Source organism: Ruditapes philippinarum, unplaced genomic scaffold (genome assembly GCF_026571515.1).
Source record: "Ruditapes philippinarum isolate M1 unplaced genomic scaffold, ASM2657151v2 ctg6563_1_1_1_1, whole genome shotgun sequence".
Lineage (NCBI taxonomy): Eukaryota > Metazoa > Mollusca > Bivalvia > Venerida > Veneridae > Ruditapes > Ruditapes philippinarum.
In genome coordinates, this window is record NW_026858153.1 from 25,389 (window position 1) to 51,867 (window position 26,479).

General features: G+C 34.0%; 1 protein-coding gene across 2 annotated transcripts; it reads left to right on the top strand.

The window, feature by feature from the left end:
* The first annotated feature begins 680 nt into the window (after nucleotides 1–680).
* Nucleotides 681–19,157, top strand: LOC132752299 (KICSTOR subunit 2-like). Of its 2 annotated transcripts, none has more exons than XM_060742608.1 (11): nucleotides 681–775; nucleotides 5,368–5,534; nucleotides 6,005–6,145; nucleotides 7,288–7,469; nucleotides 9,932–10,069; nucleotides 11,063–11,201; nucleotides 13,059–13,160; nucleotides 14,669–14,763; nucleotides 16,836–17,001; nucleotides 17,747–17,836; nucleotides 18,693–19,157. In XM_060742608.1, exons 2-11 carry the CDS (start codon nucleotides 5,373–5,375, stop codon nucleotides 18,879–18,881), a joined length of 1,404 nt encoding a protein of 467 aa, XP_060598591.1. In that variant the 5' UTR covers nucleotides 681–775; nucleotides 5,368–5,372; the 3' UTR covers nucleotides 18,882–19,157. The 2 variants fall into 2 exon arrangements, with proteins under 2 accessions (XP_060598591.1, XP_060598590.1); XM_060742607.1 differs by having other exon boundaries at nucleotides 718–775; nucleotides 5,365–5,534.
* Nucleotides 19,158–26,479: the final 7,322 nt, after the last annotated feature.

A 26,479-nucleotide genomic window follows, 5' to 3' on the forward strand; every position in this document is an offset into this window, starting at 1 on the left:
CACGGGTTTCGAAAACCTAGCTAAACACCGTTTTCCGGTACGTTACCGTTTTAGCTCTGGGGAATTACACCAAATGAAGTACATAACACAGTTACGTGATATTTCTATTTTTCTATCATTATTTAACCGTTTAAGGTGAAAAAAATTGATGTTTTTGAAAATTATCAATATTCCTTTCATATCTATTGCAAAGTATTCAAAAAAATAAATTATTTATAATGAAAATCAATAAAATTCAAACAGACGTAGTGGAATCTTCCATAATAAATAAGGTTATTTTCTGCATAAACTTGTGTATTTACTTTATTTTTTGTATGGAATTATTCATACAATGATATTTAATTATTTTCTTATAAAGAAATAACTGTTTTATTTCAATTTAAATTGAAAAAAGGCCGAAAACAACGAGTTCGCTATTACACTCCATTAGGTGAATTCCCCAGAGCTATGTACAGAAAGTACCGGAAAACGGCGTTTAGCTAGGTTTTCGAATTCGTGAATACAAATACTCATTCTTCTTCAGGACCATTTTCATTTGAGATGGTCTCACTTTGTCTGGGCCAATGTTCAATAAGGCATGCCTCACCCTAAAATACGTACTCACCTGTCCAGGTTTTTTTTAAAGAATTAATTTAAACTTTTTTGAACTTCCCCTTTTCATGTTTTAACCTCTTCACTGGTGACGCGTAAAGGTAGATAGACAGACGATCGATTGGAGAAATGGAAAACATTTAGTGGTATACAGCCAAACAACAACAACAACAACAACAACAACGTAATATTTTATTAAATATTTATGGAAATGGCAATATATCTTGTTGTCATATCATTTTGATAATTTTCATTGCTTTGATATTTCTTTCTTTACGTAATATATGCATTGAAAATAGTTAATAATCTTGTATTTTCTCTTTTCACTTGATATGTATAAAGTTGAACATCATTCGGATACAACCACAGCCAGACAGAGAGTGAGAGACCCGCATTGTAGACCGTCTCCGCCCCCAAATATTTAAAATTTTAACCATTATTTTAGCAGGCAATAGTCTTACTGACACGGTCTAGTGTCTTTGACATTATTGGATATATGTCTGATATATTGTCCAATGTCTAACACGTACAGTGATTTATTTTTTTTTCACTGTATTTTACAGCCAAATAAAGGCTGTTTCCTCTAGCCAAAATTAGGTATATTTTCCCCCTAAAAAGCTAATATTTCCCCCTAAAATGCCTCGTGCTCTTCCTTACCAGAACCATGACTTAATAGCATCTGACTTTTATCAGCTAGAAGACAGAAATCTGTCCCTATACATGTAGCTAGCCTCTGCTATGTACATGTACCATGCATGCTAAATTAAATTGAAATCAATTTTTGAAGACCACTTACATGTAAGTCTAATTAATTTGGTGCACCAATTAGTTTGGTGTAAGTGCTTTGACCCATTTTACTTACTGTTAAACCATAACTTACATCTAATGTTAATTCACTTTTATGCACTGAAAATTCATTGGCATCACTGTTGCTAGTGTAATAGGATGGGTATTTACGGTAATCTAAGTTAACAGTTAAGAGTTACTTTCTTTCTTACTTATTGCATGGTATATACAATATTATTCTCAACCAATCAAATTGTTGTAGTGAATACTGAATTGTATAAATAAGCTGACTTTGGCAATGTTAGCGAGGTTAGGTACTGTGCCTACTCTGGTCAGTACAACAAGGCTTAGCCTTGAAACATTAAACTGGACTTAGTCCTTAACAAACGTTTATGTTTATTATAAACGACCATATATAAAAATATCATAAACATAATCTTAATTAAATAATAAATATAGTTATTCTTAATATAAAACTAAATATAATTTGATTAGTATACTCATTCAATTTGTTAGGGCTTTTCATATATTAAAAGCATTGATTGAAATTGTATTTACTAGTTGTTGTTGTTTAGTCCATCATATTTATAAAGTGACACTTGTATATAAATCTACTGAGCCCTGAGAATTTACTCCAGTTATAATTTGTGATTGTTTGGTCTCCGTGTAAAGCATTGATTCTCATTAGAACCTGACCACTATTACACTAGTTTCAACTGATTTAAACAGTCAATATGAAACAACATATATTCAAGTTCTTCTGAAAATCATAAGAATAAACAAAGTATATTTTGATACTTATTTCAATCAAAAATTAATTCAATAGCAGATCTTTTAAGGCATACCAGCCATTTATTATAAATTTGTGCTGTCCACTATTTTTTTTTTTATAAAAATGCAGTTCTTGGTTGGACCTGGAAGAGGACATCTCACATCAGAAATTATCTTGATGTCTCTTTGACAAGTCTGACCAGTTGGATTGTCCATCTATCTCACTTCCTTTTCGGTCAAATCCCTGTGCAAAACGTAAACAGTTGGTGCCTTAAGCCACTAAGAAAAGTTAAAAATTGAAATAAAAGATAATGTATATAAGATAATATATACATATAAAATGTGGGAAATGTAAGTTTGATTTTTCTTGTTGACATCCCTTAGCAACCAATGACTTCCATAGCAGCCAGGGACTTCATTAGCAACTATTATCCTTCTTCAGCCACTAGTGACTTCTAAAGCAACCATTGACTTTCCTAAGCCACTGAATAATGGTCATTAATGCCTGAAGGTGTTTTACTGGTGCTATTTTTCCCCTTGTTAATGCATGTAGTTATTTTTCACAAACATCCTGTTTTTCAGACAATCATACTAAAAAATTATGAAAGACTTTTAATAATAGGAAAATATACAGCTGGGTAAAATGTTATTCCACTTAAACTATTTATAATTAGAGCTACTATCTACATGATATTACAGAAATTATAGTACAAAACAATTTCTTAAAAGAATTCCCACTTGGGACTGGACATAATGTTTTAGAGGTTAACATTCCATTTAATGTAGGTCTGGACCACTATAATTTTTGTGCAAAATTTTAGACTATCCCTCTCTCTCTGTATGTCCAGAATAATTATTCTTAATTGGCCAAAATTGAAAAGCGTTAGATACAATGCTTTTCACTCAAATTGAGCTAAGAAGCGCACAAAAATATGATTTACAATTTATGCTGAGTATTTTGATGAATAACAGTAATGAGTATCATAGCTTTCTTTTTTGAGTGGCCCAGCTGATGTATGTAAAATATTCAAATTTTTAGGCTATTGGCCTTAGTTCTTTTAAATTAAAGAAAAAAATGAAAATAAATAAATTTACAGAAGCTGTGTACAAGATGGGTACATATACAATTTGGTATCTCCAAATCTACCAAAGGGAATGGGTTGAAACTTCACAAACTTATTTGAGAGCATTATTGGAGGTTTCTGTACAAGGCCCATAATTCTAAAATTGATTTTGGCAGAATTATGGCTTTTTTTACTTAGAAAATTCTTCATTATCCAGGCTCTTGTTTTACTATCAAGAACTGAGTATAGTCAAATGCACTGTCCTCAGTAGCCTCCTACTGACAGCTCTTGTTTCATGTTGATCAAGTATCTTTTTCATTACTTTGTTATAAATGGAATTTTATTTGAAAGTAATTAATTATGATTATATATTTTTTGAAATAAAATAAATAATATCACTGTCATTTAAGGTTGATTGTCGGACTTATTTTTCAGCTCAAGACTTCTTGCTTTTAATGAGAAATTCTGACTAAATGGGGCTCTCAATGGGGAAAACAGATTTTAATATTTACGTTAATGTTATGGAAATTTCGTTTTAACTTGTTTTTTAGCATAAAATAAAAAGAAAATTTGTTTGTTTGTTCTGTAAGATGTAATTTTATTTCATCTCGTGAACTTTAAAAACAGTATTCTCACGAGTGGCTACGCCACTTGTGAGAATACTGTTTTTAAAGCCCACTCGATGAAATAAAATTTCATCTTACACACAAACAAACAAATATCCTCTATGTATTTTGTTCAAAATAATTGAAATTGATTATTACAATCCGAAAATTCATGTGATTGTGTAAAATGTAATTGAGAAGTTTTCAATTTAATTGTAATTAATTAATTAATTATGGTTTAGAATAATGGTACCCATTCCTAGGCATGTATATACAATGTAGACAGTATTAACCTCACTACTATCCAACGAATAACAACATTCAGCCTTAATTAACCTGTGATTGAACTTAAAATCATGTACTGTACTGCTATTATAATGTGAGTGACGTCACATTTTTTGTGTATTCAAAAGTTTACAACCTTTGTCTGAATAGGTAAAACAGGGTTTTTAGAAGCGAATATAGTATTAGATTAAAAAACAGAATTTTAAATGTCTTGATGGCAAAGTTGGTAAAGTTACATTGGGATGCAATACAAAGTAAATTTTTTCAAGAGTTTGAGCCTCACAAGTTGTCTAACTTTTTCTCTTTTTTTGTTTCCTTTTTTTCAATTTTTCTGAAGATGCAAATGAATTGGAAAATAAAGATAGTTTTAATATAATATCTAATAATTTAAATATACTGGTAATAATATTTTTAACCTTTATAGTGTGAAGTAGTTATAATACTTGTGCAGTATTTCGTGCCAACTGAAATATTGTTGAAACAATTTGTGCACACATATTCATTCTGTTTTTAAGTATTCAGTTTAAGGTTTTACCAATTTGCTAGATATTACTTTTTGGAAAAAAAGACATGTGAAATGAGAAGTTAATAGAAATTAACACAATTATACTTAACACTTCTTTACGTCAAGAAAAAATATTACATATTCGTATTTGATTGTTTATTTATAGAAATTATTTTCGAGAAAAAAGTACAATAAACTGACAACGTTACCTATTGTGTTACGATTTCATTTGATTTATTTGTCAATATTTTAATTCATATCGCAAAACTGTGTGCCTAAAGATAATAAACAAAATATGATAACTGTATTACACCGTAATAGTGGACTTGTCGCCGCATCTCTAGATAATAAGATATCTCTAAATAATTATCCTAAACTGACAATTAGCTTTTTATAAGTGTTGTGTATAAGGTATTTATAATTAATCCGCCCAAAGGGGCACCTGAGGTTTTCCTCTTCCAGTAAAGCTTGAAAGTTGCCATATGTTCTCTACTGTGTTGGTGCGACGTAAAACCCAACAAAATATATATATATATAATAGTAAGTAATAGAAAGAGCATCGAAACACGAAGCTATCTGATTTATACGAGGGGCCGTATGTATATGTATACGATTTAACTCAGACACATTTTCAACAGAAAGGTCCCCAAATTATGATACAAGTGTTAGAAGTGATATGTAAAACAACAAGTATAACAAGAATATTGTAATTTTAATTCATGTAGTAATTTTAATAAAAATGATTATATAATTTTAGCAGTAAGCATGTCACAGCCATCCACTCCAAAGAGTCCATCTACCCCAAAGCCTTTATCTACCCCAAAGACTCCACCAATGTCACCAATCGGAGCTAAAGAGGAGAGTCAACTGCAGACGTACTTTGAACTACTTAGTCAATTTGCCTTTGATAAAGCGAAGGATATGATGGTGATTATAAGTTATTCCTAATTAAATCTCTTTTTTTGTAGCAAAAAGTATATGTATTTAACATATGATATTGATATAAGATAAGCTAAGTTTAAGCTGTGTTAAGCTTGTACGTAGGTCTGCAAGTTTCAGACACTACTAGTAGTGTGTGTGTTTGTGGGGGGGGGGGGTTAGTCATGTAGAATTTTCATTGTCTGACCATCTACCATACTGTTCTGCTGTACCTCACTAGACTAACGAAACAATGCAAAGTGGGGGCAAACACATTTCTAGTTTCAATACCTTTAGTGTTTGTATGCAGTATAAAAATCTGTTAATGTTTTGTTATTTATGAAATTGTAACTGTATATATGTTTTTGATAGAGGCTCACAGGGAAGACTGGCCTTTCCTCTGTTACTTCTTTAAAATAAAGCCATCATTTCTATTGTTATTATAGAATTAGCCAATCAGATTATCTTTTACAAAATAGGATAAAGAGAAGGAGATACATAAAGCATCATTTGGTTCATCTTGGGCACTTATGGTTCACTCCCTAATACAGTTTTCTGTGGCAGAGAAAATATACATGTCACTGGGTTTCCTGGAGCAGAAGTGGTTCGGAAGGAAAGATGTAAGAATGCGTTCAAATTCCAATGCTTTTTCTAGCAATTTTTATTGATTTTACTATTGTGATGCCCAGTTTGAGACATAGAAGATTTCTTGACAATAGAAGAAAACAATTGTTACAGACAAGATACTGTAAAATCTTTTTTAAATTTTTTTAAACCAAATGGAAATGTTTGTTGGTTGGTTAGTTGTTTAAATTTAACATTTTTTTCTTAATATCTCAATAGTCAATTCACCTAACCAGCTTTGCTGGATAACTGACTGTTTTCACTGCTAATTACATAGAGGATATTTGTTTGTTTTGCATGTAAGATTGAAATATAATTTCACTGAGTGAACACCAGATGCAATATTTTCACGAGTGGCGTAGCCACAAGTGAAAATATAATAGCTGGTGTTCACGAATGAAATATATTTCAATCTTATATGTAAAACAAATAAATTTTCTTTTTATTTCATGCTTTTTAAGTGATTTTAAGTATTTTTTACTGATTTTGCCGCGTAATGTCGCGCATTCTCCTTTTTGACGTCATCACATCATGACGTCACATCATCAATTTTGAAATATAGTTCTGTTAAATTTCTCTTATTTTGTTACATTTTTAACATGATGTATGGTGACGTCGACTTTCTTTTCCTAAAGAAGCAAAATTTACGCATGACGGCATTTATTTCTGCCTGTTATTCCATTTAGTTATGATTTTCTTTTCATCCGCATTCAGATATAGTTCGGCTACAGTGAAAATTATATTTTATAAATTTCACTAGTGGTTTATCAGAATATAATCATCTGATATATTACAATAAAACACTGGAAAGCATGAAATAAAGACAACTCATCCACCATAATTTCTGAATCTGTGGTGAAAGACAAATGACCATTAGACTCTGTGAAATTTCACCTTGTTGATCAAACCAGCTCCCCCAGAATTTCAAAACTATTGAGCTAACTGGGCGGGCATTTTTGTTGAACAAAACCTGCCAAAAAGTATATTGTATATATAAAAACAAATGCAGCAGATGGACATGTTTGAATACAAGATGCTGAAAGTGTAAATTAAAAAAAATCATTGGCAGCAGAATGAACATTTATTTATGATAAAACTTACAATTGATAAACTAATTTTTTAATCTGTTGTATTTCAGACATTAAGAAACTCTTACTTTTTACTACTCGGAGAACTGCGCCGCATAGAGGACTCTGTGAGACAGCAGGAGCATATCGTGCTTGGGCTACCAGGACCAATGGTTGAGTTTGAGCTCCTCCTGTCACACCTTTGTGGCCAGCTGTGTGAATATATCCGAGCCCGACAGAAAACAATGGACTTGTATCCTTGAATGATGCTCAACAGATTAATAATTTTAAACCTTGAATAAACCTGCCGAATAAATGGAGTTTTTGAACTTCCATTTTTGGAACATTATCATTATTTGCAAGTATCTAAATGATAATTTAAAGTTTGTCAGCCATCCTGGTTGCATATACTTGTGGCAAAGATTAATCATTTTCAGATACTGTATGATAAGAGTTTAAAAAAAAACCTTATTAAAGACCACACCCTTATTAAAGACCACACCCTTATTAAATTCCTCACCCTTATTTAAGACCACATTTAAAAGTAAAGAGCACAACTTCTAGTTCTTGCTGAGAATATGGTCATTCTCATTTAGGACACTGTCTTAATGAAAGATGGCCGATTGTTAATACCTTGTTGTAGTAAATAAAGAGTTCCTCTAAGTTAGCCATTCTTAATAGAGACCACTTCTTAATTTAGGCCAATTCTTAATAAAATTAAGACCACTACTTAATCAAGGCCAAATCTTAGTAAAATAAAGACCACTTCTTATTATGCCCCCATTTCGAAGAAAAGGGGGTATATTGCTTTGCACTTGTCGGTCCGTCGGTCCGTCGGTCCGTAGACCAAATGGTTTCCGAGTGATAACTAAAGAACCCTTTGGCCTAGGAACTTCAAACTTGGTATGGTGATTGGTCATGACCAGTAGATGACCCCTATTGATTTTGGGGTCAAGGGGTCAAAGGTCAAGGTCACATTGACCTTGTAAGCAAAAACGGTTTCCGATCAATAACTAAAGAACCTTAAGGCCTAGGAACTTCAAACTTGGTATGGTGATTGGTCATGACCAGTAGATGACCCCTATTGATATTGGGTCAAGGGGTCAAAGGTCAAGGTCACATTGACCTTGTAAGCAAAAACGGTTTCCGATCAATAACTAAAGCACCTTAAGGCCTAGGAACTTCAAACTTGGTATGGTGGTTGGTAATGATCAGTAGATGACCCCTTTTGATTTTGGGGTCAAGGGGTCAAAGGTCAAGGTCACATTGACCTTGTAGGTAAAAACGGTTTCCGATCAATAATGAAAGAACCCTTAGGCCTAGGGACTTCAAACTTGATATGGTGATTGGTCATGATCAGTAGATGAACCCTATTGATTTTGGGGTCAAGGGGTCAAAGGTCAAGGTCACATTGACCTCTTAGGTAAAAACGGTTTCCGATCAATAACTAAAGAACCCTTAGGCCTAGGAACTTCAAACTTGGTATGGTGATTGGTCATGACCAGCAGATGACCCCTATTGATATTGGGGTTAAGGGGTCAAAGGGCAAGGTCACATTGACCTTGTAGGTAAAAATGCTTTCAAATCAATAACTTAAGAACGCTTTGGCCTAGGAACTTCAAACTTGGCATGGTGATTGGTCATGACCAGCAGATGACCCCTATTGATTTTGGGGTCAAAGGTCAAGTTCACATTGACCTTGTATGTTAAAACAGTTTCTGATCAATAACTAAAGAACCCTTAGGCCTAGGAACTTCAAACTTGGTATGGTGATTGGTCATGACCAGCAGATGACCTATTGATTTTGGGGTCAAGGGGTCAAAGGTCAAGGTCACATTGAACTTGAAGGTTAAAACGGTTTCCGATCAATTAACTAAAAACGCTTAGGCCTAAGAACATCAAACTTTGTATGATGATTGGTCGTGACCAGCAGATGACCCCTATTGAGTTTTGGGTCAAGGGGTCAAAGGTTAAGGTCATGACCAGTAGATACTTGATAACCCTTATTAATTGTTTGATCACTGGGTCAGAAGTCATGCATAATAACCTTATCACATGACTAATTGGCTGCTGATAGGGGGCATACATGTTTTACAAACATATCTTGTTAATATAGAGATTGCTATTTAGATCACTTCATAATAAAGAACACTACTAAATAAAATAAGGACCAATACTTTATATAGTTTAAATAAAGCCACTTCTTAATTAAGACCCCTTCTTTATAATGTTCACAATTTTAATGCAGACCTTTTTAATGAAGGCCACTACTTTGACCAGGCTTTATACTGTTGGCTAACCAGTTTAAAATATGATAATGAACTGTTCGAAGAATGGAGGTACAGAGTTGGACAAGTCCATTTAAGAAACACTGCAGGTTATGGCAACATTTTTATGAAGAAAACATCTAGGAAAACGTCAAACAAAAGAATCAACATAGTGTTTTTATTTCATTACAAACAAGTGTATTAATAAGTGAAGTGCAGACTATTAGGAATATTGTAGGTTGGCGCCTCTTTATTTGAAACTTATACATGCAAGGGCTAAATATTGAATATTGAACACAGTATTTCATGAATCATCTTTTTTCTGCTGTAAAATCCATGTTTAGATCACCAAACATTGTATATTACAATTTATACTTGTTCTGAGCATTGTATTGTTCTTTATGCCAAAAAAACTTTTCGTATTTGTATTTCCTTAGCCTGATCTCAGCTATGAGCAGATAAGCACGATGGGAACCAATAAGAATATGAATTACCAAGATCTTGTTGACGTCATAGCAGAAATCATTCATGTACACAGTAAAAATTTTCACCATCCAATACTAGCCGGCCTAAAGTCCAGTTTCACGTAAGACATTTATTTAATTTTCACTAAAAAAAGCTTTTTGTTATGCCTCCCACATCAGTAGACATTGGCAACAGCACAAGTATTGTTTTTGTCCTGTCTGTCTGATTGTCCGTCTGTTTACAGTATGTTATTGGTTTAATATTGTTTTACAGCAGGATAATTGATATAACAGTTGGTACAGTATATACATGTAACTTGCAGAAATTCAGAATGTTTTGCTCTCTGTACCAGTAAAAAGTAAAAATTTTAGAAATAGTTTTTACTACAATGTGTTTCTTTCTATTAATTTATGCATTTACCTCAAACTTCAAGTATAAATTTCTTTTTATCATACCGGTATATATAAAAGTAAAATATCTAGAGCACCTATATTTTACAGTCAAAACTGCCCAATCGGCCACATTTATAAAAGCGCCACCTTCCTAAGTGCCCGTATTTATGAGTTCCCCTTTTAATTAATTAAGATTTTTTCTGAAGAGATTTACTTCAGACTTAAAGTTGTTTCGTGAGTAATGCAACAATTTTACATAGGCAAAAGCAGGAAATTTCAAAACAGAACAGAGAATTTTCTTACACTTTACATGATTACAGAGAATCATGGTTGAAACATTAATAGATTAAAAAGAAACTTAGTGGTTTCCCCTTTGAGCATAGGCTTTTACTTTGAATCTGTCATATTATTTTTTTAGCTCCACTATTTGAAGAATAGGGAATGCTATTGTTCTTGCCCCGATCCTTCACTTTGGTTGAGATTTTGCATGCAAGTCGGTATCTCAAAAACTACTTAAGTTAACAGATTGAAACTTTACACTCTTACTCTCTGTGTTTATCTAAGATGATTGAAACAGATTCCCTAACTCTGAGATAATATTTGACTGAGTTATGCCCCTTTTCTTTCTATCAAGCACTGAGAATAGTCAAGCGCGCGGTATTGCGGACAACTTTTGTTACTGTAGGCATTTATCTGATGCTTTTTGTTTTCTCACTCTTTAGGTACGAATGTGATGTAATAAATCATCTTTTACAAAGTCAGATACTCATGTCACAGGCTGAGTTTCTCCAGACATTGTTACAGTTACACCAGTCACACAGTAAACTAACAAGTTGGGGGTCGGCATCCCAGGCAAAAGAGGTACATGTATGCCTTTTTTTTCTCACTTGATAATGTTTTTAGCTCACCTGTCACAAAGTGACATGGTAAGCTTTTGTGATCGCTTTTTGTCCGGCGTCCGGCCGTCTGTAAACTTTTACTTTAAATGACATCTCCTCATAAACCACTAAGCCAATTTCATCCAAACTTCACAGGAATGTTCCTTTGGTAGTCAACTAAAAATTGTTCCCATAATGAAATCTGGTTGCCATGGCAACTGAAAGAAAAAAACTTAAACAATCTTCTTTTAAAAATCAAAAGAGCTAGAGCTTAAATATTTGGCATCAAACATCATCTAGTCAGTTTCTACCTAGTTTGTTCAAATAAAAACCCTGGGTTTAAAATTGGCCCTGCCCCGGGGGGTCATTGATATTCCTTATATGTATATAGTAACATCTTAAAAAAATCTTCTTTTAAAAATCCCAAAGAGCTAGAGCTTAGATATTTAGCATGAAACATTTTCTAGTAAGTGTCTATCAAGTTTGTTCAAATAAAAGCCCTGGGGTCAAAATTGGCCCAGCCCCAGGAGGTCATTGATTTCATTATATGTAAATATAAATATAAAAAACATCTTTTAAAAAACCCAAAGAGCTATAGCTTATGTATTATGCATGAAACAACTGTTAATGTGTGTCTACCAAATTTGTTCAAATAAAAGCCCTAGGTTTAAAATTGGCCTTGCCGGGGGGGGGGGGGGGTCATTGATTTTCCTTATATGTTTATACTCAAAACTTTCTTCTTTAAAAAAACATAAAGAGCTAGAGCTTAGATATTAAGCATGAAACTAGTGAGTGTCTACCAAGTTTGTTCAAATAAAAGCCCATGGGTCCAAATTAGCCCCGCCCCGTGGGGGTCATTGATTTTCCTTATATGTACACATCTTTTGGAACTGTTGTTTTCCCTTAGCAATAGCAACCAGTAATGTTTTTACACATGCACTATTTCAGATACAAATATGAACTTTGTGATATCAGTTTAAGATTTAGATTTTATATCTGCTTTTGTTTATAGTTTACAATATTACTTGTTCCTTGTCATGGAGAGCTTTTATATACAGATGAGCAATTTCAGGGCCATCATGGCACTCTTGTATTTTTAACAAATTGCTAAATGAAGAAAACATATGTTGATGTTTGTAATATTCTAGTTCTGTTGGTTATTTTAGGTATATTAGTAATTCAGGGTTTGCTGGTAGTTCAGGGTTTGTTGGTAATTCCAAGTATTTTAGTAATTTAGTGTTTGCTGGTAATTCAGGATTTATTGGTAGTTCAGGTTTTGTTGGTAATTCCAAGTATTTTAGTAGTTCAGGGTTTGCTGGTAGATCAGGGTTTGCTGGTAGTTCTGAGTTTGCTGGTAATTTTGTATCTACAGAACATGAAACCTTATTCTCTGGAAACTCATTAGGAATGTGAGTTTATTGTCACAGCTAGTGATGTCATTCTTTTCGTATTAATTTACAGATCTATTCACACTTTGTATAGTTTTTCCTGATTGCGAAATATCCATGTGGTTATACATATTGGTTCAGAAGCCGAACTTTGTTGTTTCTTTTAAAAATTGTTTCACACTAACATGGACTGAGTGTCAATGAATTTTATATATAAAGCATAATTATCACCTAGAAAGTACGTGCAAAAGCCCAGCCCAGATAGATTGCATAAAACAATAGATATTTCCCAATCAGGAAAAACAATACAACGTGTGAATCAGATCTGTAAATTTATACGAAAAGAATGATATCACCAGCTGGGACAATAAACTCATGTTCCTATTAAGTTTCCAGAGAATAAGCTGGCCTAAATGTTACATTTAAGTAGCTTCCTTATTTTTACATTTCAGACAACTAAGAAAGGTATGTTTGGCCATTCATCAAAAACTGTATCAACATGGCCGGCATTGTACCAGTGGTTACTACGATACAAGAGTTTACTGGTTGCCAAGGTGATAAAATATGTATAATCCGTTTATTTTTTTCTCAAAAATTCATTTAGATGCTAATCTGAGGTACAAATTGCGTAGACAAGAGAAGATTATACATGTTAATAAGATAAAAACATCATGAAATCTTTTATGTACTTTTCTCTTAAGTAAGAATATTAGATCAAATCAGAATGCCTACATAAGGTATGTTTCCTTAGTAACAAAAATAAATCCCATTATCATGTTGAAATTCACGTAATAGATATTAATGCTGAGAAAAATCTGTTATTTTAATTATTGAGATGCTTAAATCCCGAACGGTAATCATGGAATAATTTGTCTTTGTTTTTACTAAGTATATATAATAATATTAATTAGTATGTATAACATAGATTATATTTCAATGTAAGGATTACAAACACAAATGAAATTGGTTATATTGATAATTACAGGGAAAATGGTAATAATGGATCTTAAAGCCCAGCCCCTTTTGCCTTCTATCATAAATTTTTTATACAGATTGTTAGTGTATTTTTATCACTTAAGAGAATGTTATACACATGGGGCGTCATTATCAGACTGTACCAATACAATATGATGGATTACATACATGCTTATTTTGGTTCTTGATTCAAATCAGGCAATAGAGATGCAAGAGATATATTACTGTTTTATCCGCCAATTTCATCACATAAACTTATTTTTTATTATATACTTAAAAATGAAATTTTTAGAAATATTGATGAAATAAAATGCATATTTTCATTTTCTTTATTTTCACTGCAGTGAAGGATATTTTCCATATTTTCACTGCAGTGAAACATATTTTCTGTATTTTCACTGGTGTCTTGCCAGACTACTTAGTGCTAAATTCAGCCAATACACAAAATTTAAGGGAAAGTCTTTCAAATTATAATGTCTAAAAAGAGAAAAATGTATGTAATAAACAGAAATTTCAAGTTTTTTCTATGAATACAGAATTCATTTTCATCTTGTGCTATGAAAATTATCATATTTCACTCGTGGCTACCACCACTCATGAAATATTTATTTTAATACCACTCAATGAAATCCTGTATTTATAGAAAAAACTTATTGACTCATTTTCATGGATAAATTTTCTTACACCCACAAAGGGGATGGTACCAAAATGAAAATGATGGTTATAATAAACAAAGATTTGGAGAGGTGGGAATATTAGAATGAGCTTGTTGGTCGGTCGGTCGGTTTTATGGTTTCCGGACGATAACTAGAGTTCGGAATAAGATACTGTAACCCAACATTGTATGAAGAGACCTTGCTTGGGATTGGTCTAGGCCCCCTGGGGCCAATGTCAAGGTCACTGGGATTAAAATCAAAAAATGGTTTCCGGATAAACTCTGGCATTGATTTTGGAGTTTAGACTTATCAAATCTTTTGAAACAACTTTGTTAAGCTTTTGTGTGCAAGTTATATCTGTATTTATATGTGACAGCTGTTCTTGATTGTTTTGTCCTCATTTGATAAGAGATGGGTTATTTTTTTTCCAGTTTAGCTTGTATTTCTATGATGTATTGAGTAAACAAACCACACCTGTTGAAATGAAAGCATTGTCAGCCAAAAATCTAGAGGATTACTTTACCAAGTAAGTGGTTTTTTCATTACCATTTTCCTAATATGGCTAAGTGGTTAAGGTTGCATCTTCCTCCCATGGCTGAGTGGTCAAGGTTGTTTACATCAAACCACTTGCCTGTTACTGCTGTGAGTTTGAATCCTGCCCTGGGCTTGTGGAATCTTTCATGTGAGGAAATAGTTATATATTGACAATTTTAATAGTGATTGACCAATAATTGATAAAATGTTTAGTATGAGATGTAAATACTACTGTAATAATAAAAAAACTGCTCTAATCTTTTTAAAAATACTTTCCAAACAATATTTTTTTGAAATGTCCTTGTGTCACATGGATTATTGATTATTTTTCATAGTAAAATATCAAATTGAACACAGTTATGGCAAAATGTAAAGTAACTTTACTTAACCTGTTTACTTAGCATTTACACTTGGATGGGTATAATGCTGTTTTAAGAAATACCAGCACTTTCTAGGCATTTAGATTTTCTTGTTTTTTTTAGCTCACCTGTCACAAAGTGACAGGGTGAGCTTTTGTGATCGCTTTTCGTCCGGCGTCCGTCCGTCAGTCCGTAAACTTTTACTTTAAATGACATCTCCTCATAAACCACTAAGCCAATTTCATCCAAACTTCACAGGAATGTTCCTTTGGTGGTCACCTTTAAAAATTGTTCAAAGAATTTAATTCCATGCAGAACTCTGGTTGCCATGGCAACCAAAAGAAAAAACTTTAAATATCTTCTATTAAAAAACCATAAGAGCTAGAGCTTAGATATTTGGCATGAAACATCTTCTAGTGAGTGTCTACCAAGTTTGTTCAAATAAAAGCCCTGGGGTCAAAATTGGCCCCACCCAGGGGGGTCATTAATTTTCCCTATACGCATATAGTAAAAACTTAAAAAATCTTCTTTTAAAGAACCAAAAGAGCTAGAGCTAAGATATATAGCATGAAACATGTTCTAATGGTTGTCTACCAAGTTTGTTCAAATAAAAGCCCTGGGGTCAAAATTGGCCCCGCCCCGGGGGTCATTGATTTTCCCTATATGCATATAGTAAAAACTTAAAAAATCTTCTTTTAAAGAACTGAAAGAGCTTTGGCTAAGATATTGAGCATCAAACATGTTCTAATAGGTGTCTACCAAGTTTGTTCAAATAAAAGCCCTGGGGTCAAAATTGGCCCCGCCCCAGGGGGTCATTGATTTTCCCTATATGCATATAGTAAAAACTTTAAAAAATCTTCTTTTAAAGAACCAAAAGAGTTAGAGCTAAGATATTTAGCATGAAACATGTTCTAATAAGTGTCTACCAAGTTTGTTCAAATAAAAGCCCTAGGGTCAAAATTGGCCCCGCCCCGGGGGGTTATTGATTTTCCCTATATGCATATAGTAAAAACTTAAAAAATCTTCTTTTAAAGAACTCAAAGAGCTATGGCTAAGATATTTAGCATCAAACATGTTCTAATAGGTGTCTACCAAGTTTGTTCAAATAAAAGCCCTGGGGTCAAAATTGGCACCGCCCCAGGGGTCATTGATTTTCCTTATATGTGTATAGCAAAAACTTGAAAAATCTTCTTTGAAAAAACCCAAATAGCTAGAGTTAAGATATTAAGCATGAAACATCTTTTAGTGAGTGTCTACAAAGTTTGTTCAAATAAAAGACCTGGGGTCAAAATTGGCCCCGCCCCGGGAGTCATTGATTTTCTTTATATGAGAATAGCAAAAACTTAAAATCTTCTTTGAAAAAACCCAAATAGCTAGAGTTTAGATATTAAGCATGAAACATCTTCTAGTAAGTGTCTACAAAGTTTGTTCAAATAAAAGCCCTGGGGTCAACTCGGCCCGGCCCCAGGGGTGTCATTGTTTTTAACAATATGTGTATAGTAAAAACTTTAAAAAAATCTTCTTTTAAAAAGCCCAATGAGCTAGAGCTTAGATGTTTAGCATGAAACATCTTCTTATGGGTGTCTACCAAGTTTATGCAAATAAAAGCCCTTGGGTTAAATTGGCCCTGCAACGTTGGGGGGGGGGCCTATATACAGGTGAGCGACCTCAGGGCCATCATGGCCCTCTTGTTGTTTTTTTTCAGGGTTGTAGCATTCCAGAAGAAGACTGATGCTCTGAATGTGTCACTGGTGCTGGATGCTCAGGACATCGAGCAAGTGTACAAGGGTCCGGGCTACCACCATCCGGATAAACAGTTTGACCGGCCAACCGGGCTTGATAGTTATCCTGCTATATTCTCATATCCTGGGGTAATTATATATTAACCTTCAGGGTTTGGGGTCATGATCTGAAGGGTAAACTCCCAACACCACCATGGCTGGGTGGTTCAGGTTGCTGAGAAAGATTCACTTACTTCTGTGGGTTTAAATGTTGCCAAGGCATTTGAATACTGTCAATCAAGGAAGTATTTATAGTTATTTAACGGAATATTGTTGGTTTTATTCAGGTGTCTGGTTTTTGCATGAAAAAACAAACAACCCCCCCCCCCCCCCCCAAAAAAAAAAAATATATAAACAAAAAAGGAAAAGTCAACAAAAAAACGAGGGACACCTAAGGTCTTCCTTGACTAGTAAAATTTGAACATGAGAGGTTGCTGAGTCTGACAGGCACTTTAGAATTTTATCATGTGGGAATGCAGTCTAGCTAAATAATATATTACTGTCAGTTGATGATGCTACTCAGGAGTCCCTGAATTCTTCCTCCACTTGTAGAATTGAAAAGTCAAAATCTGCTGCCACAGCATTAGTAGGACTTAAATTCCAGACAATTTTTTTTATAATATGCAAGTTTTTTTTGGAAGTATGAAGTATTCTTTTTCAAAATTTAAACCAAAATAATATAAAAGTAAAGGCAGAAGATATATAGCTGTATGCACTTTAAATTCAAGCCAGCAGAAAAACAAAGAACCCAAAAGAATCTTTTTTTTTTATAATGCTCAAGTCTCATAAGGTCACATGGTAACATATTGATGAAATGTTTGTTATTTTTGTACAGGATCACCCTGGTAACCATTGGCCAAACGTTGTGATGATGATCAGTGACAGAGTGATAGAAACAGATAAAGTCACATGTATATATGATAAGGTTTGTAACAAGTCATTCTCACAATCTTAGCAGAAAATGTGATTTAAAGGCGGCTGTAATACGAATAGTTATGGTTAAAAAATATGTCTTTGGAAACCTGCCCCTCAGTGTATATTATTTTGCACCTGGTTGTATGTCTGTCTGTTAACAATATTTTGTCCGCTCTGTGCCTTTTAAACAAATAAAAGGAAATTGCAGAAATGTTCACAATCATGAGACGATGTGTAGTGCACATGTTTGTCCTTTCTCAGGTCAAGGTCACACATAATCATATATGAATTTCAAAATTTAGTGTAAATTCATCTTTTGAACAGATATACGAAAATTAAAATTATTTGGCGGTAATGTTACTTATATTGACACGATATGCAGAACACAGGTTTGTGCCTCCTGATATCAAAATTAGACCATACGCTAGTGGTCACTTTATTTATATAGAATTATATATATGAAAACACATTTAAGTCTTACTGTGAGAAATAACATTTCCCAGAGCTTAGATTCTTGGCATGCTGTGTTTAGTATGTTTACAGTTTTGAAAAACATTAACCTTTGGTATAAAATTTTTAATTTTGAAGTAGTTGTGAGACCGACTGTTAAATGTATCCGACTTGTTGTCTTAAATGGCTGGCCAAAGGTTCAAACCCTGTCAGGGGCAAACTGTTATTTCCTTTAGCAAAAATCTTTACACCTATTTTCTGTTACATGTAGAATCCAGGGACAGATTCAAGAATGTGTCTTCAAGCTTATAGCTTACTTCACAATCAAACTAAAATAAATTCGGGTATAATACTAACTAAATTATAATGAGAATGGTACCAGTTTATTATGTGCTTTTTCTTCTTCTTTGTTTCAGGGTGTTCAAAGTACGTACTTTATTATCAATGCAGATCCAAAGATTTACATAGTTGTGATATATGACAGTAAGAAATCGGAAAAAGACTCGTATGTCAACAATTTCTTGATAGACCTAAGCTCCATGCTGAGATGTGCGAAACATTTTGCAACCTTAAAACCAGGTTCAAGAGTGGGTTCAAGAAAATGATGATGCCACAAACATAGATTTTAACTACCAGCTACAAATGTCAAACATTACAAATTAAAACCGGGTTCAAGAGTCGGTTCAAGAAAATGATGATGCCACAAACATAGATTTTAACTACCAGCTACAAATGTCAAATATTACAAATTAAAACCGGGTTCAAGAGTGGGTTCAAGAAAATGATGATGCCACATAGATTTTAACTACCAGCTACAAATGTCAAATATTACAAATTAAAACCGGGTTCAAGAGTGGGTTCAAGAAAATGATGATGCCACATAGATTTTAAATATCACAAATGTGAAACATTACAAACGTCAGTTAAAACACCTGGCCGAAAAAAAAAAAGAATCTTGCCAGTTTGTGATATATATTTATTATATTGTAGAGGAGATGATATTCAGTTGCTAGGCAACATGAAATGCGACAGTGATAAGATGCTTAAATATTGGTGTGGCAGATTAGTATGTGCAATATTAATTATGTTAGATTTATTAAAAAATTCTTATTAGATTTATTACATGGAATACATTATTTTTCTGATACAGTAAAATCTGTGTTAAAGACCACCTGCATTTAAGACAATCATGTAAATAAAGGCCTCTATTCGACAGCAATTAATAGATTCAATAGAATAGAGTAACCTCCAAGTAAAGACCATTTGTCTAGGAAGGCCATGTTTGGTCTCTCCTTTGGGTGGTCTTTGTTCACAAGTTTATGAAACATGCTTGTTTAACGTCTACAAATGTTTTTATGTCAATCAAGCCTCTAGATGACTAAGTTTATTAACACACATCATTGTCAGTTGAATGCTTTCAAAGTTAGCATAATAATTGTGTTTTAGCTAATTTTGACCTATTTTGATGGATATGATGCCTTTAAAATATTTACTTGTTTTTTCCCAGATTTAAAAATCATTGCTAATTATTGATTAAATGAAAAAAGAACATGTCAGCATTTGTAATGTTTATGGAAAATTTATTTTCCTGCAAAACCTACTGGATGTATCAATTTATAACAAGTCCTAACAAAATTTTCACTGCTATTTCTAAAAGATTTAGCACATTTACTATACACTTTATCTCAAATATAGAAAACATTATTCTTTCTATTGATATACTATACTGTGATGCTGTGAATTCAGTTCATGGGCCTAAGATTTCATGGTTTTGTCTGAAGAACATATCCCTTGGTTCTTAAATTTGTTGATTGTTTGTGGTTTGGAAAAGATAAAAAATGCAAAATTAATAATGCAATGCTAAATATTTTTACAGCAGACTGAATGAAATAGTCTAATGAATAATAAAAATTCTGCAGTATTCTTTGTTATGATATTAATCAAGATATTCTATCAGTGCCAGGCTTCCCAATTTAACTTTATTCCCACCAATAGCTTCAACACTCATCATTAACCTTTAACCTTTCTATAAATAGATGTCAGTATGTTAATTTATGCAACTAGATACTTAAACTCAAATTTTTGGGGATCTACAGAGTTACGTGTATATAAAGTGAAAAAATAACATTTTTAGAATTCTGTTACATTTATACACACCATTAATTGCTATTATTCAGTCAAGTTGGGGGGCGTCCATGGCCGAGAGGTTAAAAACCACTTGCCTCTCACTGCTGTGGGTTCGAATTCTGACAGGGACTTTTGATTGTTTCATGTGAGGAAGCTATCCAGCTAGCTTACTGAATGTCTGTGGTTCTACTTGGGTAAAGCTGGAAGGTCGCCATATGACCGCATCTCTATATGTTTCTTTTAACTTGTACAATGGAGTATAGGTGAGCATTTTAAGGCCATCATGCACTTCCTGTTATACACCATTTACATAATTATCCTCCTTGATAAGTTTGTAAGGCGGATATTGAAAAAATGTTTTGTTTGTTAATTTTTCATAGAAATCCATATTGTATAACTTTCAACTGATTTGTATCATATGGCAAGGAATATTAATAAAAAAAATTTGCTCATTGTATCATAGATTAATAAAGTAGTGCAGTGAATGTCCTATGTTTTTTTTTTAACTAAAAATAGTCTGGAATAATTAATGCTAAAAGATGCTGTATATTTAAAATGATTCCCCGCACCTAGACGCCTCACTCTAAGTTCACTGGCCAAGTGTGATTTATAAATAAAACCTGAGTTTGAAAATGATGTCCTTCGCAAGGTTTATTCCAGATTGCGGACAGTGAAGACTTGAGAAGACATGATTTTGTCTGGGCAGTCTTAGCCAGAGAGTTGATTCTTAAAAAACTTGGAAAAATTATAACCTTAACTCAGAGGGTTGGCTTCAAGATCCAGAACTGTGACTCAAAGTTCAAGGCCATTCCTTGGTGTGAAAAATGAGAGCATTTTAGCTTGCTGAAGGATTTTCATATAAGTTAACATAAAATATCAATGAAAGGCACATACGCTCGTATATACATGTATTTAGACGATTAATGAAGGTCAATATAATTTTATGATCTATGAGGGTCAGAATTATTGAATTGATTAAGGATGTCCACAATAATACAAATGATTAATGAGTGTCAGAATAATTTAAATGATAAAAGAGAGCCACCTTAATATGAGGGCCACAAGATTTTAAATAATTTAAGAGGGCCACAATAATACAAGTGGTTTATGAGGGTCAGAATAATTCAAATGATAGCCGCAGGAATTAAAATGATTAACGAGAATCACAATGATTAAAATATTATAAATTAGGGCCACTGGAATTAAAATGATTAATGAAGGCCACAATAATACAAATGGTTTATGAGGGTCATAATGATTCAAATGATAAAAAAGAGGACCACAGGAATTAAATTGATTAATGAGGGCCTTAATAATACAAATTATTAATTAGGGCCACAATAATTCAAATAATTAATGAGGATTACAATAATCAAAATATTATTAGTGAGTGCCACAGAAATTCAAATGATTAATGAGGGCCACAGGAATTCAAATCATTAATGAGGACCACAATAATACAAATAATGAGGGCCACAATAATTTTTAAGCTCTATGAAGGTCATAATTATACAAATGATGAATAAGGGCCACACAAATTCAAATGATTATTGAGGGCCAGAATAATTCAGGTGATTAATGAGATCCACAATAATTAAATGATTAATGAGGGACACAAGAATTTAGATCATCAATGAGTGCCACTATAAATAATGATGGCCTCTAAAATTCAAAATGTTAATGAGGGCTACACACATTCAGAGAATTAAAAGAGTTCTTGAAATTGGAGGATAGTGCCTGTAGTATTCACAGGGTTAATGAAGTCCTTTCGCATTTAAATTGGGGCCTGAAGCATTCAAAGGCTAAATGAGGCCTATAGCTGTGAGATGGTTAGTGAATGCCTTCTGAATTTAGAAGGTAATTAACCCTTTACCACATATATACGCGAAACAACGCACTTTCGACCCCCCCCCCCTTTTTTAGGCCTCAAATAGTGAAAAAATGTCCTATTTGGGCCCCCAACATAAGTTTTCGTTTGAAAAAAAATTGAGCATTTTTGCGGCGCCGCCCCCCATCCAAAAGATACATCAGGGGGTTGCCAGAAGGGGGATGTGCCCCCTTCTGTAAGGGGGGTTTGAAGGGGGGCGGAGTCCCCCTCATCGCCAAGAAAATTTTGGACTTGTGAGAGGCTAAAAATGACCCCAGGTCGATCATAATGTAACGTTAAACCAACGCTGAAAAGCCTTTGACTCTATCTCAATCCCTTGAGCAGTTACAGCACTTTGAAATAAATTTTGATGAAAAAAATCGAGGCAAAATAGTGATTTTTGGCAATTTTGAGATGTCCCCTCGTTGCCATGGTAACAGGAAATTTAAGACTGAGCATGTCGTTACAAAGGCAATGGTCCAGTCAACATTGGTGCCAAGTTTGATTAGTATTGAAGCATTTTTCATAGTTTCATAGCAGTTTGAACTTGTAACAGGAGGCTTTTCAGTGAAAACGGCCATTTTTCACAATATGCTCATGGGGGAAAGGGTTAAGGACTTTTAACTGGCCTTTTGTCTTTAGAGTAATGCTGCCCTCACACATAAACTACGACCTTACTGCGACCTGAAAACTAGTAAAATAGCATTTTTCTTTCGAAAATCGTTGGTTTTCTTTCAAATTTCCAAATTTCTCTCGCAGAAAATTTCTCTCGCAGACGGTCCGGGGATCTGCAGTCTTGTGTGCAGTACGTTTTCTCTATGTCCTCAATACGACCCTTCTACGTCCATGGCGTTTCCACTGCGACTGTATTGCGTCCCCAAGGCCACCCCACGGCGATCATCGGCGACCCAGCTGCGACTGTGCTATGTTCTCTGCGTCCTTACGGCGACTCTACGACGACTATTGCGTTTGTCCGGCGACTGTCCTGCGACTGTACGACCACCCTACTACGTTCTTGCGACCTAACCAGGACTCAGCAAGAACGCAGAGTTTCTGCGACTGTTTTGTGCATGTTCAAAATAGTCGCCGACGGTCTGCGACCTTGTGCGTCCTTGGGTTCCTCGCTACGACCTCGCTGCGTCCCTGCTGCGTCCATGGCGACTGTGCTGCGTCCTGGGTCGTAGCAAGGTCGCAGTAAGGACGCAGTAAGGTCGCGAGGTATGTGTGAGGGCAGTATTAGGAAGATTAGGGCTTTTAACTGTCAGTGTTACTGAAGGCCTTTTGAATTCAGAGGGTAAACAAGAGCTTTTAGCTGTCAGATGGTTACTGAAGGACCCTTTCAATTCAGAAGGTAAATGAAGGTTTTTAGCTATCAGAAAATTGTTGTGTACTGCCTTACAGAATATGGCCCTCTACAGAATGATTCTATTTTTAAATGGGTTACTAAAAATCTTAAATACACTGAGGATCTCAAGCTAGGTATTATACAGGGCACCTCACATTTAGATGGTATATGAGGGTTCCAATATTTTTCTTTCATTCAGATGTTATTGCCCCTGTCACACCATGTTTCCATTGCTCTGGCATGGTGTTGTTTAATTTTCTATAGTTTTGTGAGATCACAAGAAAAATCTTATAGATTTTATAGAAGTGGAAGTGTCATATTCACAAAGGCATTGCTATGAATGACTGTAAAAGATTTAACCTATTGATTGCAGCATGATCAGATTTTATGACACACATGAAGATAATTTATCATTTTGGGAATGGACTAATTCAGAAAAGAGTTTTTCATGGTAATTGAAAAAAATGAGGCAAACAGTGGTTCAAGGGAGACAGTACACAGATATCCACTCTTAAAAATACCCATGATTATGTCCCTTTGTTTTTTCTCAATTTAAAAATGCATCCTCCCTCTTAAATCTGTGGTATTCTGTTGGTTCTATTGTCTACATGTAAATATGTAGAAACCATGAAATAATTTGGCATGATTATATCCCGACCACATAATGTGGAGGTGAAGCTATAAAGGAATTGCTTTGTCCCCTCAAACTGTCGGTCCATCCATTATGTCCACATAAATCCTGTAACTCTTCAAGGATTTTTACCAAACTTCAAATGTTCATTCTAATAGGCAGAACCTATGCAGCCGCTGTGCAGCCTCAATGTCAAGGTAACCCTTGAAGGTCAAATATCTGAGAAGTTCACTTATAAACCCTAATACCTTTTAAAAGATTTTCTTTAAACATTGCTTAAATGTTTTACCTTAACAAAGTGATGTGCAGAAGTCTTACTGCTGCTGTGCAGACTCTTCAAGGACAAGGTTTTCCTAAAAGGTAAAATATTAGATAATTTTGTGTCAACTTTTTAAATCCTATGCTTCTTGGAGCATTTTCTTGGCTTAAATATTCCCCTCAACAAGTCAATGTGTACAACTCATGCTCAGCCAATGTGCAGACTGAAGGTTATGGTTTTGCACCCTTGAAGATCAAAGTTTGGACATTTTGTGTCTGGACTAGAAATACTATACTTTTTTAAATGGGTTTATTTTTCCAAACTAAAAGTTATCTCGGGTGGCAGCAAAGCCAAGTGGACAACACTTCAGACAAACAATTTAAGGATCGCTGGCCACAATCATAGGTTTGGACCATGTTAGGGGCAAGCTGTTGTTTTCATGACCAAGAAATTCTCACTCAATGCTTAGTACAGTCTGGTTGGTTTCACAGACAGATTTTAGAGTGTTTCAATAAGATTATAGCTTCCAACACAATCAAACTAAAATAAATGTATATAAACTAAATGTTTTCTTTCAAAGATAATGATAAATTACACTAGTTGCACTGTGTTGTTTATATCAGGTGGGTGTAGTTTAGCTTTCAATTTTGGAATTTTACATTACTAATTTTGGGAATATCAAAATGAAAGTTTAGTCAGCCAAAAGCATAGAGAGGGGATGATGTGTAGATTGTCCTGGCTCTATAGTTTGTGATGGTGGCAAATACTCAACACTTTTGGTGGCAAGCCTAGGATTGATTGTTTTCCCTGGAAGGCTGGCCTGGGTCTATACTGATGTTGCAAAGGCTAAATTACCCAGTTTCAGCAGGGTTTAGGGTTGAAGTGGAGAAGTTGGCACATAATGGGAGAGCTATTGATACACAGTCCAGTGAAATTGTTGTTTTACTGCAGACCATGGCAGTATTATTTGACTGTGAAACTGTTATTACAAGGCTAAAACTCAAACAGCCTATAACGTTTCACTATATCGGAGGTCTTGCATATTTCTAAACCAGTGGTGTAGCTTCATATAGGCCTTGTAGGTGTGACCTACCCTTTTTAGCTCACCAGAGTAGATCAATTGGTATGTGACAACTGGAAAATGACAGGATTTTTTTTACAAAAGTTCATGGAAAAGGAATTGCCACTTTAGCCAGTGCTTAAAACCATGTGGATTTCTGACCTTGTTGTAAAGTGTTAATGCCATATCCCTAGTATTGCTATAAATGTGGGGATAGGGCCCACAAGTTATTGAATGGACTAATCTGCATGGAAAAATGGACAAATGGGTATATGACATCATTTACCAAAGAAATTATTAAGGTTGTGTTCTTTGTAAATTACCTATTTCTTGGGCACTTTTTTGTTAATTTTCTCTATAAATCCTGCTTATTGTAACTGAAATTTAGTCTGGTAACTTCCTGGAAGATAGATATCAAAAATGTCATCATGTACTGATAGACTTTGTGAATATAAACTGTTATATAATTTTAGGAAAATTTAAGGGGAGTAATCCGTACAGATCAAATAGCAAACTTGAACCCAAGGTTACTTCCCCTTACAATGACAAATTCTTGAAGGGAGATCACTTTAGTGTTGCTAAATTGTTCTAAACAAGGGAGAAAATTTGCATATTGAGGCCAGAGAAGGAATTTTAAAAATGCTGAAGAAGCATTTGTTTTTTTTTTTCACAAAAAAAATCTAATGAACTAATGAATAAATCATACATGTAAAATCAATTGTAAAGTTATTAACATAATACTAAATGATGAGAATTCTCCATAAAATGGTGTTTGGCTTTTAACCACAGTCCTGAAATATTTTCCTCTAAAACAAGGCATATATATTATGATTACTACATGACTCATTGTTTTAAATTACGAACATATTTTATATCATATAGAAATTTGTACATACATTATTTATATAAATTAT

Bases quoted from the DNA above. Each gene is read 5' to 3' on its own strand.
- LOC132752299 (XM_060742608.1), top strand. From the start codon at position 5,373: ATGTCACAGCCATCCACTCCAAAGAGTCCATCTACCCCAAAGCCTTTA. The intron at 14,764-16,835 runs GTAAGTGGTTTT...GTTTTTTTTCAG, and splicing joins CTAGAGGATTACTTTACCAA to GGTTGTAGCATTCCAGAAGA. The intron at 17,002-17,746 runs GTAATTATATAT...ATTTTTGTACAG, and splicing joins CTATATTCTCATATCCTGGG to GATCACCCTGGTAACCATTG.